This window comes from Populus trichocarpa, chromosome 18, assembly GCF_000002775.5.
Source record: "Populus trichocarpa isolate Nisqually-1 chromosome 18, P.trichocarpa_v4.1, whole genome shotgun sequence".
NCBI lineage: Eukaryota > Viridiplantae > Streptophyta > Magnoliopsida > Malpighiales > Salicaceae > Populus > Populus trichocarpa.
Window position 1 is genome coordinate 443,224 of NC_037302.2, and position 17,180 is coordinate 460,403.

Here is a 17,180-nt window from a genome sequence, read left to right on the forward strand (position 1 = left end):
ATTCTCAAAGTTCAATAAGATAGCGTTACCAAAACGGTTTAGGAGAAATGGTCAAGATGAACAGAACTACACAGAAAAATATTAGACAATAACAAAAATATATCAGAATAGAAAGAAAGCTTCGTGAATGTTGTCTCATCTGGTTGTAATAGTAGGAAAACTTCAGAATATTTAGAATTGTAATTTAAAAAAATCCTCGTTTTCTATCTTTCACTGTACATTGCATCAAACTATCTTTGTTTGTTTACATTTTTAACAAAAAGATGAAATCACACAGAGAGGATACAGAATTGGTCAAGATTAGGCCCTTTTAGGATAAGCAATCAAGAAAATAAACTTTCTACGTAGCTTCAACTTGAGAAAGTGGCGTTTGGTTTCAATTCTTATTCATGCTTCTTCCTCTAGGAGGAGAAGAAGGTTGAGCTTTAATGGTTCAAATTAAAATTTTCAATTGTAGCCATTGAACATGTTGAATCGATAATCAAAACAAGTCTAGGTGTTGAAACCTGAAAGGTTCAGAACTCAGAAGTTATGGTTCTGATGAAGATATTGATAAGAGGGCAGAGATTTTATTTGCTAACTTTGGATGGTAACGGTTGATGGAAAGGATATTGATTTTAAGAAAATTTTCTTGAGGCTAGTATCATTTCTTTTCCCCAAAGAAATTTTTGTATCAATTCTATCCCCAAACAATTTTGGTTTCTCTATTACAACTCCTTAATTGAAAATCTTAAGTTCCCTAAAAATGATTTGCTCATTGCAAAAACAAAGTACAATTTGGATGGATATATGACCAAATCTGAATGGAATGGCTTGACTGGGTATTTCTGAAACTTTGAGGACAGAATTGATACAACAATTTGTTGGGGCCAGGAATTCTGTTCTTATAAAGTCATTAGTTGTATCGTATGATGAATTGAATACAGCAATATTTGTAAATATCATCAGGGAAAATCCAGTTCAAATGTTAGTTGTCAGGAATTATCAGCAGCAAGACATATGTACCAGTCTATAACAAACGTTTCCATACAAAAAATTCATAGGATTAAGTACATGTTCTTGGCTATGTATCACGAAAAGGAAAACAGAAAACAAACAGGAGTCATGTATTCTAGAACATTAACAGCAATGTTTTTCTAAAGACCACAATATCCACACATCAGCAACCTTGAAATTAAATAAGCTTCAGCTACTCCAATTCAATGGAGAATTGTCTGGATGTTGTCATCAGGTAGGTTTATTTAGAACCAGATTCATAGTCTATGACTGTCTCAAAAGCCCCAACCAGTGCCTTCACCTTGTTCTTTCTCTCCTCAAGTAGCTTATTCTTAGTCTCTTCGATCACATCATTGTATGCAGCATGAGATTCCTTCTTGCTTCCTTGTACAACTTGCTTCTTTTGCGAATCAGCTGCATCTGGTGCTTTTTCTTCTTCATGAACATTTTTCACTACTTGATCTTGTCCTTCATGGGGCTTAAGTTCCTCACTTCCTTCATTACCTTGGTTCATGTCTTCATGCTTCTTTTCTTCACCCACAAGTTCTTCATCAGAAACTGCATTGTCGTTCACAATGTTCTCTTCCACTCTTTCTTTATCAACAGCCTCAACTTTAGCCTCATCTGCGATACCCTCTTCAGGGTTAGCATTAGCGTTGATGCTTTCTTCTAATTTGCCATTATTATCCTCTCCTTCAAGTTGGTCTTCGTTTTCTTGATGCAACTCAGTTTCTGTTTCTTCAACCGGTTTAGCTAATGCGGAGACATTAATTTCTCCTCCAGCGACCGTGGGAATGTTAGAACCCTTGATGAGCTTCTCATCTTCACCATTGTTAACTTCAGTTTCTTCAGCATCAATATGCACTTCCTCATTTTCAGCCTTTGGTGAATCAGAAGGAACTTGTTCCTCGCTCACATCATTCAGTATCTCTTCAGTTTCATGAGCCAAGAAAGACTCTTCATTGCTTTCTAGCATGGTTTCAAGATCCAAATTGAGAGTTCCATCATGACTAACTGGCTCCTTCGGCAAAACAGGAGCATTGGTCACTTTCTTGTTAGAGAGACTAATACTCCTCCCTATTGTCCTTGTAGTCAGTGGCTGATGAGATTTTCCTGGCTTATGTGTTGGGGCATTCCTGTCCACAACAGTTTTTGGTGAAGTAACATTTTTTGATGAAAAAGATGAAGATCGGGCAGTGCCTATTATTCTGTCCCGACCCAGTCTCTCTTTAGGATCTGATGAGGGGTCTAGTTTTTGTACATGGTGATGAAGAGATGGAGGCCTATCAAAGGATCTTCTTCTAAGAAGAGCAGGCTTTTGAGTGGTGTCTTCATGGCCAGTTTTCTTAACTTGTTTTAAGGGCTCAGGTCTTGAGCTAAACGTAGGCTTGAGGTAGTTTGGGATAGGTTTTCCTGATGGGGTGCTGGAATTATCCTTGTTCGTGGAGCCTGATGAAGGGCTGGCTGGTCTTGAAACTCCTTGCTTGCGAGTACTCGTGTGAGGATGTGAAGAGGGTGTGGCCTTCTTCTCCTTCTTCAAGGTGCTATTGGTTGCACTTGTTGCCATATATTTTCAAGTTTTTGAGCTCAAAAACTTCTGAAAGATCCTGCATTATCACAGGAACCCACAATCTGTAATGAATTGCTCGATTTCTATTGTCAGAATAGATTAGTACTTCTTGTCTTGTTTCTACATTTGGGTTAGCGAAGTTTTTTTCTATCTATGATTTTATGTCCAATAAACAAGCAAAATTTCCATAATATTTGTCCAATCATATGCTCAAAAAATCACAATGTATGTCTCTAATTTGCTTCATTTCCACCCATTTAATGGAACCGAAATGATGCAATTTGCAAACCTTCATTTATATATCAGCATAAACTAGTATCTTAAAGCTCATTTATTGCACCATTCTCTTTGCCATTGCTCATGTCGTTGACCAAGGTTTAATTTATGTTCTATAGGCAAAGGCCGGTTACATTCAAACAAATTAAGGGAAATGATTCGTATTCACAATGAATCTTATTTCTCGGGAAAAGAATAGCAAGCTTGAAAACTTCATCGTTTATGGACAAGAAGAAAGGAATTGGTGACATGATTTTTGTCATCTAGGGCAAGGTTTCATTCATGTCTAGGGCAAGTGGGTACATTCAAATGAAAGAAAAAAAAAATCTGAAGCTAAAATGATTCTTAATTATTCTTGAAGATTTCTTATTATATATGGAACAAAAGAAAGGAATTGGTGACATGAATTTATTTATTTTTAGCAAACACTTTGTTGAAGACCATATAGAAATTAAATCGATCATGCTAGCTAGAAACGAAAAGAAGATTTTCTTTGTTTGGTTTCTTGTAAGACAAACAAATTACAAACTAATCAAAAAACAATAGAAATACAATAGAGATTGACATTACAAGCAAAAAGAGAGCGAGAGATGGCTTGAAATACATGTTTCGTACCTTGATCAAGGCAAGGAAATGGGGCGAGGAAGAGTAATATTGTTGATTGCTATGCCATGAGAAAGCAAAAGAAATGAGTATATGAAGAAAGGAGAGGAGATATGGTTATTGGGATTGATAAAGGAGAGTGAATTGCGCAAAACAAAAGGAGAAACGGTGGTGGCTTTGGTTGTGGAGATCATGGAAGGCCATGAAATCAAGTAATGATAGATCATCGATATCAAGCAACCTAGACATGTGGAGGAGGGAATGTTGACCTTTTCAATGCTTAGAAACTTAATTCTCTTTCTCGGTACTCACGTACACATAACAACGTTTTTAGTTGTAATTAAGCTGTTAATTAAAGGAATAATTATCAAGTGTAGGTAGTTTCATTATAAGGTATGGTAGTTATCAAAACAATTATATATAAGTTGTATGATAGAATACATCATCTAAGATTAGATGATGTCTAGAGTATTAAAAATTGTGGCCATGTCACAGTAATGGTAACCACATCAAGTCTTAATTAAACTCTCTTTGTTGGCTCACATGGTCAACCATATAGATAAATATTTTTTATTTTTTTTACATTAATAAATTATATTAAAATCATCCAAAAACATTTAAAAACATTAAATTTATATTTTTTAGGTGAAAAGTAATTTTAAAAATAATTTTTTCAAGTGAAAAGTAATTTTAAAAATATTTTAAAAAACAAAAGTATTCACGGTATTAAATAGATACTTAATGAGTTGGATTAAGTTATGTAACTTTCTAAGAATTTATTAGAAAAATTATGAATAAATTAGTTTAAATATTGATTTTTTTTAATTTAAATATGATGGGAAAGAAACTTAATTTTCAAAATTTTATTTAAGAATTGGTAAATGTCAAATATGTAAAAAGAAAAACACAGAGAAAGCCTCGATACAACCGATCTAATTCATCTGACAATTAATTTATTGATTAAATAGAAACAAGAAGGAAACTTGGGTTGATTACTTTAAAAAAAAATCATTTACAAATCAAAGAGATCAAATCACTCATGCTTTCTCTATCAAGAACTCATTGTCCTTTATTTTGGTCAAGAGATTTTCAATATTAAAAAAAGAAAAGGTTAAGATTCTTAGATTTTTTTTTTCTTCAATTGAAAAGGATTCTCATTGAAGTTAGCAAGGTGGTCTCCGAACAAATGATGAATTTTCATGAACTAGTTGCATAACAAGGTGGTCTGTGATGGCTGCTTAGCCCACAAACAGGTCTCTAATGATATTAGATAAAGACTCCAATGAATAACAGCACAATTCTTGTTATTGTGGAAGAGAGTGATCTCATTCAGATTGGAGCCTGGCCATGGATGTCCACACATATGCAAAATGGAGTTTCACTTTTCTTCTCCATCTCCCTCGTTTCCTTCTCAGGTTGACAGAGAAATCCACCTACTCATACAATTGGCTGTATGTGCTTTTTCAGACTTAATTTGTAGGCTTTAAGGAAAAAAATACGAAACTAAGGATGGTCAAATGTTTTTTTCCCTTAAAACACAACCAAGAAGGAAAAACAACTGCTTGTTTGTCTAGTTGCATTTGGCAACTCCTGGTTAGTTCTGGGTCATCGATGTCCGTGAGATATGATTGAAATCTTTCCATATTATCAATTTTGCCTGGAAATAATTTGGATCTGTTCTTAATTGGATCCCTTTATATCTTTTTTTATAAAAGAAAACTAACTCCAATTAATCGAGATGAATTCATGATCAAACGACAGATATGGATGGAAATTCTTAAACTATTAAAACTTGAGGGACCAAAGTTGATAAGAAAATGTCTAGATTGAGGAAGAGCTGAGGCAAGAGGGTACTTTTCAGGTTAGTCCCTTTTGTTTTCAATAGAGGGAAAACATCCTTCTTATAGCTGTGATAGCCAATAAGCCATTGACAATTGGACTACAGAAAACTCCCTCTTCTTGGTAATTAATTTATTGCTTCAAATTTGTCAGCTTGAAACAAAAACAAAAGGGTTTGGTTTTGTTGAACAGGTCACCCTCCTGCTTTTCCGCTTTGGAACACCAAACTTGAACTTAGTTTGTGTTTTCCGTTGCTGTTTTGGTTTTTGCGATTACAATTTTAAAAAATAAAAATAAAAAATATAATAATTTAGATTTTTTTGTAATTTATGGTTAGAATCATACCGCACCACATAAATAAAGAGATAATATTGGATTAGCCAGCCAAATACTGGTGCTGGCAAAGCACCATGAAACCCCACTTTTGCAGTTGTTGTGGAGGAACTTGGGGCTTTAGGCAACTTCCTGACGGCTTTGTCCACATCATCATCAAAGGTGACCTGTCATAGATGGTGGCTTAAGCCAATTTGTGCATAATCTTTTTTTAGACTAATTTATTAATGCAGGTCATGTCTTTCTTTTCTCTATTAATAATTGGAGATGATTTGTAAATTGATGATGGGTACTGTTGGAGAATTAATTTATTCTATTTTATTAATTAATTAATTTTATTTATTTATTTGCAAATCTTCTTATGCTTATCTTAATTTAACTAGTGAACAAGAAGATGGGGGGAGGATAATTATGTCATGGGTCTTGGTTAGTGGCACAATTGGCTCTTCCTTGTGTTACAACTGGCAGTGTAATCCTTGTGTTCATACTGTTTTTTTGTTGACATCCTTTCTTTCCTGTTTGGGATATTTTCAACATTTTATAATTATAATTATAATTATAATTAATTATTACCAGTAATACATGTAACATATTTGATAATAAAGTGAGTAAGAACTCACTCAATCACTGGGCCTGAGTAGTTTTGTAAAATAAAATAAATGAGCTCTTGAGTTAAATTCTCATTTTCATCCGTTTATTTCTGGTTTTGAAAGAAAAATAAAAGTTCTGGTTTTATTTACCCACTATAACTCAATCTAATATCTTTAAACTGCATGTTGATTAATATTTTTTTAGATCAAATTGAATATTAGACAATACATGAAAGGTAGCCGGCTTTTACTTTTAAAAATACAAAATTAAAAAAGATATTTTATTATTATTTTATAGAAAACATCATGTTATAATACCAAATCACCTTAAAAAAATATACTAGCTAGCTTAATTATATCACAACTAATACTAATATTGATTTTTCTCCTTTTCTGTTCGAGTTAGAAGTTGACTGGATTAATCTAAATTAATTTTAGGTTAATTATAATAATATTATTTTATTTTAAAAAAAATTAATAATATTATTATATGGAGTCACGCTAGATGAATTTCTAAATAATTTTTTTTTTATGTCCAGTGTGGATAAGTACAGAATGAAACTAGGTTTAATAATTATGTTTTGGATTAAAACTATTTTTTATATATAAAACTAAGATGAAAATATTCAATAGATGAGAATCAAAGCCCCACGAGCACCTGCTTTGTATATTGTGGGGTTGGGAACCTTTGCTCAACTATATGATAAAGTGATGGCCAAAACAATAATTTTTCTTTATTCTTTTTATTTTATTGGGATGAGCAAAATATATAATAGCTTAATAAGTGACTTTTGTCAACATAATTAATTTAGTAATGCCTTTCAACAGCACCACCACCACCACCACCGGCCCATCAACAATGAGAGTTTTTGAACCTTTATTCCGAGAAACCACTATGATTTGTCGTCTCTTAAAAAGTATCATAATTTATGCCGTCCTTTCCTATATAGAGTACACAAGAAGATACATAAATGATCATTAATTTTTGTGGTATTTTTGTTGGATTATGTAATGAATTTATATTTTATGTTTTTTTTTAATTAAGCTTGTGTTTTATTATATGTTCTTGTGATATTCAAACAATACATTTAAAAGCTTTTTTATTTATCTTTTATTTCTTAAAAACAATTAAAGAAAGGCTTATTATGTGATTTTACTCACTTGTTTTTATTTTTTTTACCTAGAAATATTTTTTGAATTTTTTGGAAATATTGAAGATTTATTGGCATACAATTTTCGATTTCTTTTTTATTAATTATTATAATTCTCTTATAAAAGGTTTAAGGTGTCTCGTTATGTAATCATCATTAATTTAAAAAAAATATAAATATGAAGAGTAACATTTTCTTCTTTTACAGCCATAATTTCCTTTGAATATAATCATGACAAGTAATATAATGAAAAATATATACAAATAAAAAGTCTTGACACTAAAAAATATATATAATGAAGTTTAGCCAAAAAAAAAACTAAAGAAAAAAAAAATCCAATGAAATAGTAGTTTTTTTTAATTAACGTGGGTGTCCGAGTCAGTTTGTGCGTGCCTCGATTAATCTCACGGGCCCTGAAATTAACGACCATGTAAGTATCCAGTGACCATCATATTAGCAACTATAAGGCTCGAATCTAAAACCACGGGGAAGAAAACTCTTTAATCTCTAGTTTTTAATATACTAAGATGTTGTGTATCTAACATCATTAAATATAAACTTTTTTAAAAAGATATATTATAAAAATGAACGTATTGATCTCTAAACTAGTCATGATCCTAAAACTAGTCTGCCCCGTACAAATTCAAAGAAAAGCTTTTTATTTATCCGATTGGAAGCAAAATAAAATTTGAAAACGTGAGAGGCAAATACAAATGAAAAATCTTTCAATCTAAAGCTATCAAATTCCACAATTTAAATGTTTATTTAGTTTTTAACTCGAGTTTGATTAAAAAAAAACTTTGATCATTAAATTATTGATTAATTCATAAATTACTAGATTAATTATTTTTTATTAAAATAATATTATCTTATATTTAAAAAATATATTTGATATTAACAAGTTAGGATTAGATCAAATTTAACCAAGTCAATTATGAATATATTTTTTTATTAAAAATAATATTTATTCTAAATCATACTTCGTTTTTGTCTAAAATAACCCGTCAATGTAACTATTTCATTTAATATCTATGACTAGAGGTTATCAAAAACAAAGAAAGAAGGAAAATATTTTGGAGCACTTTGAGACCTTTTCCAAATCCAAGTGTTTGGAAGTTTGAGCAGATCACCACATAAAATGATTGTTTCGATTTCCAAGATGGCAACACTGTGAATTGTGACAATTAATTAATTAATTAATTACGTGGTTGCCAAAAAAAAAAAGTTTGTGAAATTGTGCTTTGTTGATTTTTTTTTTTTTTTTTTTTGCAGAATGAAATTTGTTGATTTTTAAATATACATGACCACATAATATAAGTCTATGGTGACGTGGTTTTGTCTTAGTTTTTTTTCTTACAAGGTCAGCTAGGATTTGAATGGATTCCACAAGTTTTTTTTAAAAAAAATATTTAAATTCTATTATATATACAAAAATAAGAAAAGCAATATTATAATTCCATAAAAATTAAAGAGGAGTCGATTCAATCTCCTTGGCATGGATAATTTATTAAAAAAATTAGCACTTTTTTTGTGGATTGAAATAGTTTATATATAGTTAAAATGGAAGAAATGAATATTATTAGAAAGATTTACACCAACTCCATTATGAATAATTTATTTTAAATATAAATAGAAAAATATTTAGTTTTAATGCTTAAGTATCAGGAAGAATATCATATCATAAAACTAAAAAAAAATGAGGAAAAAAAAAAGGGAAATCGAGCCATAAAAATATCTCCCCAGCTAAAAGATATCAGCAATACTGTACTATACATGTAAACAGGGCGAAGCAGGAACAAAAAAATTGGAAGGGTCAAATTAAAAAAAATTATTTTAAAAAAATTAAAATTTTAATTATTTTTACTAAAATGATAAATATTTATAAGAGAAGTGCTGAGAAAAAATATTTCTTTGGACCGGGATCCCTACCAGCCCCATGCCTTCACTACTAAATACTTTCTGTTTTTTTTAAAAAAAGGTTTTTGAGAATGATAATATTTGTTTTCATAATCCAAGAAATAGGATAATTTTATTTTTTTTAATAAATGTTTTTGTAAAAATAAGAGGCTGGCCGGCTCAAGGAGAGGTGGCGTGGGGCATCCTTTTCCCGTCCAAAAAAAGAGAGCATAAATAAAGTAAGTGATGTAAAGGTCATCAGTAGCCGTAGATCTTTGACTTCCACACGTACTTAATCCAACGGCCAAAAAAACCTCACTCACTTAGGCTCACGTTTTTCTTTCATTTACTTACTGGGACGGCACTAACTCCTCTATAGCCCATCGTATCGATTAATCAATTAATAAATAATATATAAACTATCTTATAAAATACTCATCACCACGTCAAGAAAATATTACATGGTCAAGAAAGATCTATGTTCATCTTAGGTCAAATTTTCATATAAAATAGTGAGAAATATATCAAGAATACATTTTCAAATAAAATTTTGAAAGGATAAAAAATCATTTCAAATTTTTTTATAAATAAATTTTTTTATTTTTTAATCAAACATATTACTATTTTTTAATATTTATATGATGCTAGAGAATAACTAATATTATTTATTAAATATTCTCTACACCCATTTTAAAAAAAAAAAAAAAGGATTAAAAACAAAAAAAATCTCAAATAGAAATATTCTCGTTACTTTAAATGATTATATTATACCTCATTTTTATATTAATGTCTTTATTTAAAATGAATTGCAAGAAATAACTAATATATATCACTAGCATCATAAGATTTTTCATTAAAAGCCTAACTAAACATAACTTTAATAATTTATTTTATCATGTAAATTGATATTTAATCAATATTTATATTTAATATTATACGTTAAGATAAGAGAAAATGGTTATGAGAGGCCCCATTTTTATACAAGCTAGAGAAAAAAAAAAACATAAGAAAGTATAATGATTTATTTTATTATGTAAATTAAAGTCGAATTAGAATTCACATTAACTTGTTATTCGTATTTTCATACAGAAAAAATTGAATCTAAATACTTGAAATTAACATGATTGTTAAAATCGGTTTAATTTAACCATTATCAATATTATTATCTTATCACTAATTTATCTTTTAATTAGGATAGAAATAAATCTTAATTTAAATTTAATTCATGAGCTCTTCATATCACTTATTTATCTTTTAATTAGGATAGAAACAAATCTTAATCTTGCCGTTAAAAAAAAGGGGAAGTAACAAAAGGTAAATTGTAAGAACAAAAATTAGATTAATTAATATTTGGATCTTCCATCCTGCCTTCCTTCTTCTTCTTCTTCATTTATAAAAACAATACAAACACACACGTTTTTTCCCACTTCTCTCTCTACTAACTTTCTCTCTCTGAAAAACGCCTCCTTTTCTCCTTTAAGCCTCTCCCTCTTTATCGAACAAACACAGAAGGAAAAGAAGAAGAAAAGGTAGACCAGAGCACACGGGTTTTCATCTTTTTCTTGGTTTTTATTCAAAATTGAACAAGAAGAGTTGGCTTTGCTCTAGTTTTTTGTGTTTTGCTATGTGGTTTGTGGGTTTTTTTTTTGTTTTGACTGGTTATATATATATATATATATATATATATTTTTTGTTGAATTTTCTGTCTTTGTAAGTGTGAAACCTGGTTGAATTTCTTTGTTTTTTTTTTTTTTTTCATTTGATGGAATCCTGGAATCACGGAGAAAAGGTCAGGTTATTTTTGGAAAATAAGGGACAGATTGAATGGAGAAAAATTCAGATAAAAAAGAGAGCTTTGGTTTCTAAAAACACTGAAGAGACCCACTTTTTTTGGAACTGAATTGTGGAAGTCTTGCCATCTGGTTGTTCTCTTTATCTTTCTTTGCATGTTTGGTTTTTCTTGTTTTCCTGTCTTTGAGTGATCAGGATTGATATAGTTGTCAAATGGAAACTAAGGCTCTTGTCTTTTCACTATGTGATTTTTTTTTGTTTGTTTTTGTAGGTTTATGTGATTGGTTCTTGGTAGGTTCTTAATTTAAGGAACATGGTTTCTTTTATTACCTTATGTCTGTTTTGTTTTGTCAGGTGTTTAAGTTTCTTGTAATTGGGTTTTGAATTCTTTTTCTTTTTTGCTATATTTATTTACTGTATTTATGAGCAGAAGAGGGAAAGGATGTATATTTGAAAATAAATAAATTATTTACCAAGTGAGGCAAAGGAATGGAGTAATTTGATGGCTGGAATTAGACTGTTGTTTGAAGATATTACGATCTGTTTATCTGCTGTTGCTTAAACTTGAGGTTAGAATGTTAGATCAAACTCTAAACATGTTCTGTTCCTGTAGCAATACTGAAGGTGTGGATCTTAATTTGGTTTTTATGGGATTTGTGCGTGATGGTAATCAATTTCTGTGGCACACATACTACCAATTAATGCATTGTTGAATGTTTATTTAGGGTTCTTCAAAGACAAACCTATGAGTATTCTCAATAAGAATTTTTGAGCAAATTTGCAGATATTTGCGACTGGAAATAACACCTCTTTTGGAGCCATTGTAATCTGAAAAAATCTTGATTGGCAATTACTCTGAATTCTTCCTTTGGCACTTGGCTGTAGTTGTATGGTTTGGTAAATGGCAATAAAAATGGAGATTCTTGGATTGCACTTTGCATTGTCTTATAATGATTGGATGGACCAGGGACTTATCATGTAGTAGTTTTTTAGATGCATCGTATGTGTCTCCAATAATGTTCATAGTTACTTTGACATAAACACCTTATATGGTTTTGTAATCTAATGCATGATTGATCTTATTGTTAAGTGTTTATTTTTTCCATCAATGATGATTGAGAATGTAATTTATTCTTGAGTTAGATTTTGGCAGCAGGTTTCCTTTTTCTTTAAGTTGCCTATTGAATCATTCATAGTTCCTAGTTATGCCTTGCATTTTCTAATAGTGTATAGTGTGGATAATGTAGTGGTACATTCTTCTTTTTTACAAGATGTTTGCCATGCGGCTAGCCTTTTCCATTTCATATGATGCAGCTTTTCAAGAGGTTTAATGGTCTTAACAATAGATTTAATTTGTTGTTGTTGCAGATTTAAGGGAGTTATACCATTCATGGATGACTATTCTGGTAAGAGAGCTGGTGATCGGTTCATTGTCTCCAGAAAGGGATCTCCCCATGTTTTGAGAGATACTGCTAACAATAGAGATCAAAAAGCTCAGTTTTGCAACCGAATTGGATGCAGTGGCAGACTGAACTCTAGTAAAGGTACTCAAATAAGTTCAGAAAAAGCCAAATCTTCAAGGCCAAGGCCATTAATTTCATCTTCCTCGAGTGGCAAGGAAAAAAATGGAAGCTCGTCTAATAAGGCTTTCTCTGCCATCAGCAAACCTAGAAATTCCTTGCAGGAACCTCGTAAAAAGTTTTCTTCTCAGCTAGAATCAGAATCCTTAGAAACTGGGAGTGGTCAGGATGAAGTTACACCACCTTCTGGAAGGATTAAGTTAGACCTTCGCCCTGAAACCGATGGAGCTGCTTCTAGTGATATTACCTCAATGGAAGCTGGAAGCTCCGGTATATCAAAAAGTACAAGATCTCATTGGAATTTTCATCAGAAATCAGGATTGGTAAACCCCGAGACTGTAGTGGGGTCACCTGTTTCTTTGGCATCCAAAAGCACCATTCAGGGAACTCGACTGAATGCCAGCAGGTTTGGTCACAGAAATCTTAGATGCAATACAGTATCTGATTCTTCCTCTTCAGGTTCTTCATCATCAGATTTAAATCTAAGTAGACGGAAAGACACATTCAACAAGAGAATTTGTGATGGAGAAAGTAGTTCCTTTGCCAGGGGGAAAAGGATGATTGGGTCTTCATTAGAAGGGCGGAGTTCTAGTTCAAATTCCGGTATCTCCATTTCTGATTCAAGGCGAGCTAGAACTGGAACTTTGAATAGGGATAGCAGTGCTGCATCAATTGGGTCTCGAAGACCACTCAGTGGCTACACGAGGGCAAGGGTCGCTAACCAAGGAAGTGGAAACAATTTATCAGCAAATGAGATCCCACTAACATCTCAACCTGATATGTCCCTGGATTTGAATGCTCCGAGTTCATCACACCACTTCTCAGTGGAAGCCTCTTTAGGCCGCCCAAGTTCTTATAGTCGACCTGGCAGTAGCAATGGGAGTTTACGGGGTATTAGGCCATCCAGTCCAGAAGTTAGCAATGCCCAATCTTTGATGAATCGTGAGAGCTTCCAGCGCTACAATATGGTTGGGATTGCTGAGGTATTTATTCCATATTTTGTTTCGCTATACTTTTGTGCCTTTTCATATCATTAGTTGAACACAATGTTTAAATAATTTTGTACAGGTATTATTGGCACTCCAGAGGATTGAACAAGATGAAGAACTAACATACGAGGTTGTTAAAATTTTGCCATTTTGATTTCATATGGTTACATATATGTGCCTGACTCTTCTTTGCTGTCTTGCAGCAATTGCTTGTTTTGGAGACCAGTTTGGTCCTTAATGGACTAAACTTCCATGATCAACATAGAGACATGAGACTGGATATCGACAATATGTCATATGAGGTTTGTGAGTGTGTTATAATAACTCATGCAGTATATCTTTCTCCGATTATGTCCTTATACTTTCCCTCCTTTCTTGCTTTATGTGCTCTTGTGTTTCTTGTTGGTTTTGTTATTCAAACTGCTGTGCCTCATCAACAAAGAGTTGAAAGTCTCCTGAACAAGTTATGTCATCTTCAACCTCACATTTTTGCTATTCCAACAGGAACTATTAGCTCTTGAAGAGAGAATGGGTACTGTGAGCACAGCACTAACAGAGGAAGCCTTGTCAGAATGCCTCAAGACTAGCATTTATCATTCCACTCCTATGGAGGATGCGACTGCAAACCTTGAAGGTGATAAGGATGACATCAAGTGCAGCATCTGTCAGGTCTTTTTCTGTTCATAACTTTTCCTATAGTCTTTGATTTCCCCCCCCTTTTCTTGCTCTTTTCTTTTTTCAGTTTTTGTCTTGTCTAAGATATGCCTTTCATTTACTTGGAATTTTTTTTTTTTTTTACACATTTTGATTGAATTCAAAGCATTAGATAAGGGTGACTTGACCTAGATGTAGAAGCAATTGTGCTAAACCAGGCCATTTTGGTTTCTCACCTCAATGAGCCTGGAGGTTTGATCAAGTTATAGTCAAACAAGTCTGAGCTTACCCATTTTCAAGAAAATAAAAAGAACAATAATTATAAGATAATCCGAAAATCCAGTTAGTGAGAAGCCAAAAGAAAAGGTAGTTTCATTAGTTAGACTTTAGGGTACAAGTTACTCTAAAGAAAATGAGTATGGGAGGAACGAATTTATTCTGCTGTTTCTTATCTCTCTCTCTCTCTAATACATCACCCTGTTTCTCATGCTACCTGATTACTATTTCAGGAAGAGTATGTTGTTGGAGATGAAGTGGGAAGGTTACAATGTGAGCATGGATATCACATGTCCTGCATACATCAATGGCTAAGTCTGAAAAATTGGTGCCCTATTTGCAAGGCATCAGTGGCTCCGTCGCCACCATCCTCGTAAACAATTAATAAACTGGATGCAGGCGACTGGCTTTTTCATTTTGTACAAAATAAGTCTGTCACCTTCATCTTTTTTTCTTTCCTTTTTTTTATATGTTTTCTTTTATGTACAAATCAATTCTCTTTCAACAGACTAATAAGTCCAGGCTCTGTTGGCCTCTACAGTCATCACTCGATTGTCTACCCATAGAAAAAGAATGAATGAAAATTACTTTGATTGTTTCTGGCCTTTTGGCACATTGTGCCCCTTCTATGTGATACACTTGTTCCTTGAAAGACGAATTTTAAGGTACTTGCAGTTTACTTTCTGCATTGGTGTGCCTTGTTCGGGGTGATAACCCCTTTATCAAAGCAACTTAGGGAGGTCACCCTAACCCCTCCAAGGAAAAAAGGAACCTTCGCTTTTCAGATTCGGTCCCTGACGCCATGTTTACAGCTAAGGTGAATAGGTGATGAATTTCATCTCAGCTGGCATAAGCCAAGCTTATAATTATCGGTAATCATGATTGAATGCTGGTTGCAACAAAGGCATCCGAAATTAGTAATAAAATCTCGAAAAGAGAGTATGATACCCCTATATCAGGGAGGTGTAGGTCCAGGGAAAGAAAAAGGGTTCCAAAAGCATTTGTTTTCAAGCTATGGGACAAGGTCTTAGGCTAGTAAGGGGCCATGGAGGCTAAAAAAATGGCACGACAGGATAAACACAGGGAGGGCAGGTTCAAGAAAGAATGTTTTTAACACAAGGATAACCTGAGAAATTATTGCACGTCCCTGTTCACGTAAATTGTGGGATCTGTCATTTTGTGATTATCGTCGGCTCATGGTGATCCAAACTCGTGCAATAATTTTTCAGCTGCTTGACATTCTACCAAGTGAATCTGATTGTCTTGACTCTTGATACCCCTTGTCTCCTCTCCTTGGAAAAACAGGTACAAGAACAATTGCAGGAACACGAGCTCATTTGCTCATTATTTAATGGAGTTTAGAAAGGGCCACTCTTTCCTTATGGTGTGTTGGTTTTATGGTTCTTTTCTACATCCATCTAGGTCACCAACCAGTTGAAGGACTTTGACTGGAGATCAGCAAGTGTAGCCTTCTCAGATGTTCATATCAAACTCGAGGGAAAAAAAAATACAAGGACCCAAACGAGATGAACATGTTCAAGGCACTACTACTTTTGGATATCAACACTAGATTTGACCAGTTTGATGCCAAGTTTGGTACTCAGAAGAACCAGCAAGAACAGATGCAACAGGCCGCGAGTAAACCAAGGCTGCGACTGCTCAAACTATGACTGAAGTAGCAACGATGAGAGCAGATATTAAGGCAGTCATGTTACCTTAGGACTACTTAAAGACGTAGTTTCCCAGGATGCTAACACAACGATAAATCCTGGAATCGGTCACGTTTCAGCTGGAGGTGGAATGTTGGGACAGAGTGAGTCTAAGGGCAGATCCAAGTGCAACTAACCCATCTGTGCCACACATTATTATTACTAGCATTGCCACTAGTGCTTCTGTGATGAGAAATATGTGTGGTGAGCTAGGTCAGGTCCACATATCGGGTCTCCTCATATCATACCACCGACTCACACTGCTTCACAGAGGCATTATGGGGGCATTAGTGGTAACCTTGGCCAAGGACACAACCATGTCTTTGGGGTCGGCATGGATTAGCTCAAATGCAGGGAGCCCTCTATCGAGCAAATGTGGCAGGACATAATGTATATCCATCTGGGTATGCTATGAGCCACTTCTATGGTGCTTGGCCCCATGTTTGATGACATGAGGACTAGATAAGTGAAGAATCTGCTTTAAATTCTTCATAGGAGGGTTATCTCCAGAGTTTCAAATTGCAGTAGAAAAGGCCAACCGAAGTCACTTGACGAAGCCATTAGCCAAGCAGATATGAAATACTCTAGCCAATGTCATAAGCACACTTCCACCCCAAAACCAAGCCACCCAACCATCCTCGTTTCTCTTACCTACATACACACAACCCCATACAATGAAACCACACCAAACAACCCAACCTGTGAACACTACACAAAACTAATTTTGCACCGCAAAAACTTATCCAGTCAGAGCTTGAAAGAAGGGATGCTAGGAGAGATGAGGAGTTATGCTATTGGTGTGATGAAGCTTATAGTCAGAATCATAAGAGTAAGAAAAAGAAGTTGTTTTTAATAGAAATGGGGTCGAATCATAAGAAGACGATGGCATAATTAAGGAGGAGGAATGTGATGTGGGAGAAGAACTCC

General features: G+C 33.4%; 2 protein-coding genes across 4 annotated transcripts; one reads left to right on the top strand and one right to left on the bottom strand.

Annotated features, from left to right (window-relative positions):
- Positions 1-1,002: 1,002 nt before the first annotated feature.
- Positions 1,003-3,691, bottom strand: LOC18107537 (uncharacterized). 2 transcript variants are annotated; one of them, XM_052448871.1, is made up of 2 exons: positions 3,458-3,691; positions 1,003-2,628 (listed from the first exon to the last, which is right to left on the bottom strand). In XM_052448871.1, exon 2 carries the CDS (start codon positions 2,561-2,563, stop codon positions 1,238-1,240), a length of 1,326 nt encoding a protein of 441 aa, XP_052304831.1. In that variant the 5' UTR covers positions 2,564-2,628; positions 3,458-3,691; the 3' UTR covers positions 1,003-1,237. The 2 variants fall into 2 exon arrangements, with proteins under 2 accessions (XP_052304831.1, XP_006371799.1); XM_006371737.3 differs by having other exon boundaries at positions 1,003-2,603; positions 3,458-3,690.
- A 6,930-nt stretch (positions 3,692-10,621) lies between these two features.
- On the top strand, positions 10,622-15,142 carry LOC18107536 (probable E3 ubiquitin-protein ligase RHG1A). Of its 2 annotated transcripts, none has more exons than XM_006371736.3 (6): positions 10,622-10,783; positions 12,414-13,608; positions 13,694-13,744; positions 13,818-13,916; positions 14,119-14,283; positions 14,778-15,142. In XM_006371736.3, exons 2-6 carry the CDS (start codon positions 12,436-12,438, stop codon positions 14,919-14,921), a joined length of 1,632 nt encoding a protein of 543 aa, XP_006371798.1. In that variant the 5' UTR covers positions 10,622-10,783; positions 12,414-12,435; the 3' UTR covers positions 14,922-15,142. The 2 variants fall into 2 exon arrangements, with proteins under 2 accessions (XP_006371798.1, XP_024446180.1); XM_024590412.2 differs by lacking the exon at positions 10,622-10,783 and adding an exon at positions 11,204-11,336.
- Positions 15,143-17,180: the final 2,038 nt, after the last annotated feature.

What these genes read in the sequence shown, in the direction of transcription:
- LOC18107537 (XM_052448871.1), bottom strand. Translation starts at nt 2,563, where the DNA reads ATGGCAACAAGTGCAACCAATAGCACCTTGAAGAAGGAGAAGAAGGCC.
- LOC18107536 (XM_006371736.3), top strand. Translation starts at nt 12,436, where the DNA reads ATGGATGACTATTCTGGTAAGAGAGCTGGTGATCGGTTCATTGTCTCC. An exon ending in ATATGGTTGGGATTGCTGAG is followed by an intron (nt 13,609 to 13,693) that starts GTATTTATTCCA and finishes AATTTTGTACAG; the next exon opens with GTATTATTGGCACTCCAGAG. An exon ending in ATGAAGAACTAACATACGAG is followed by an intron (nt 13,745 to 13,817) that starts GTTGTTAAAATT and finishes GCTGTCTTGCAG; the next exon opens with CAATTGCTTGTTTTGGAGAC.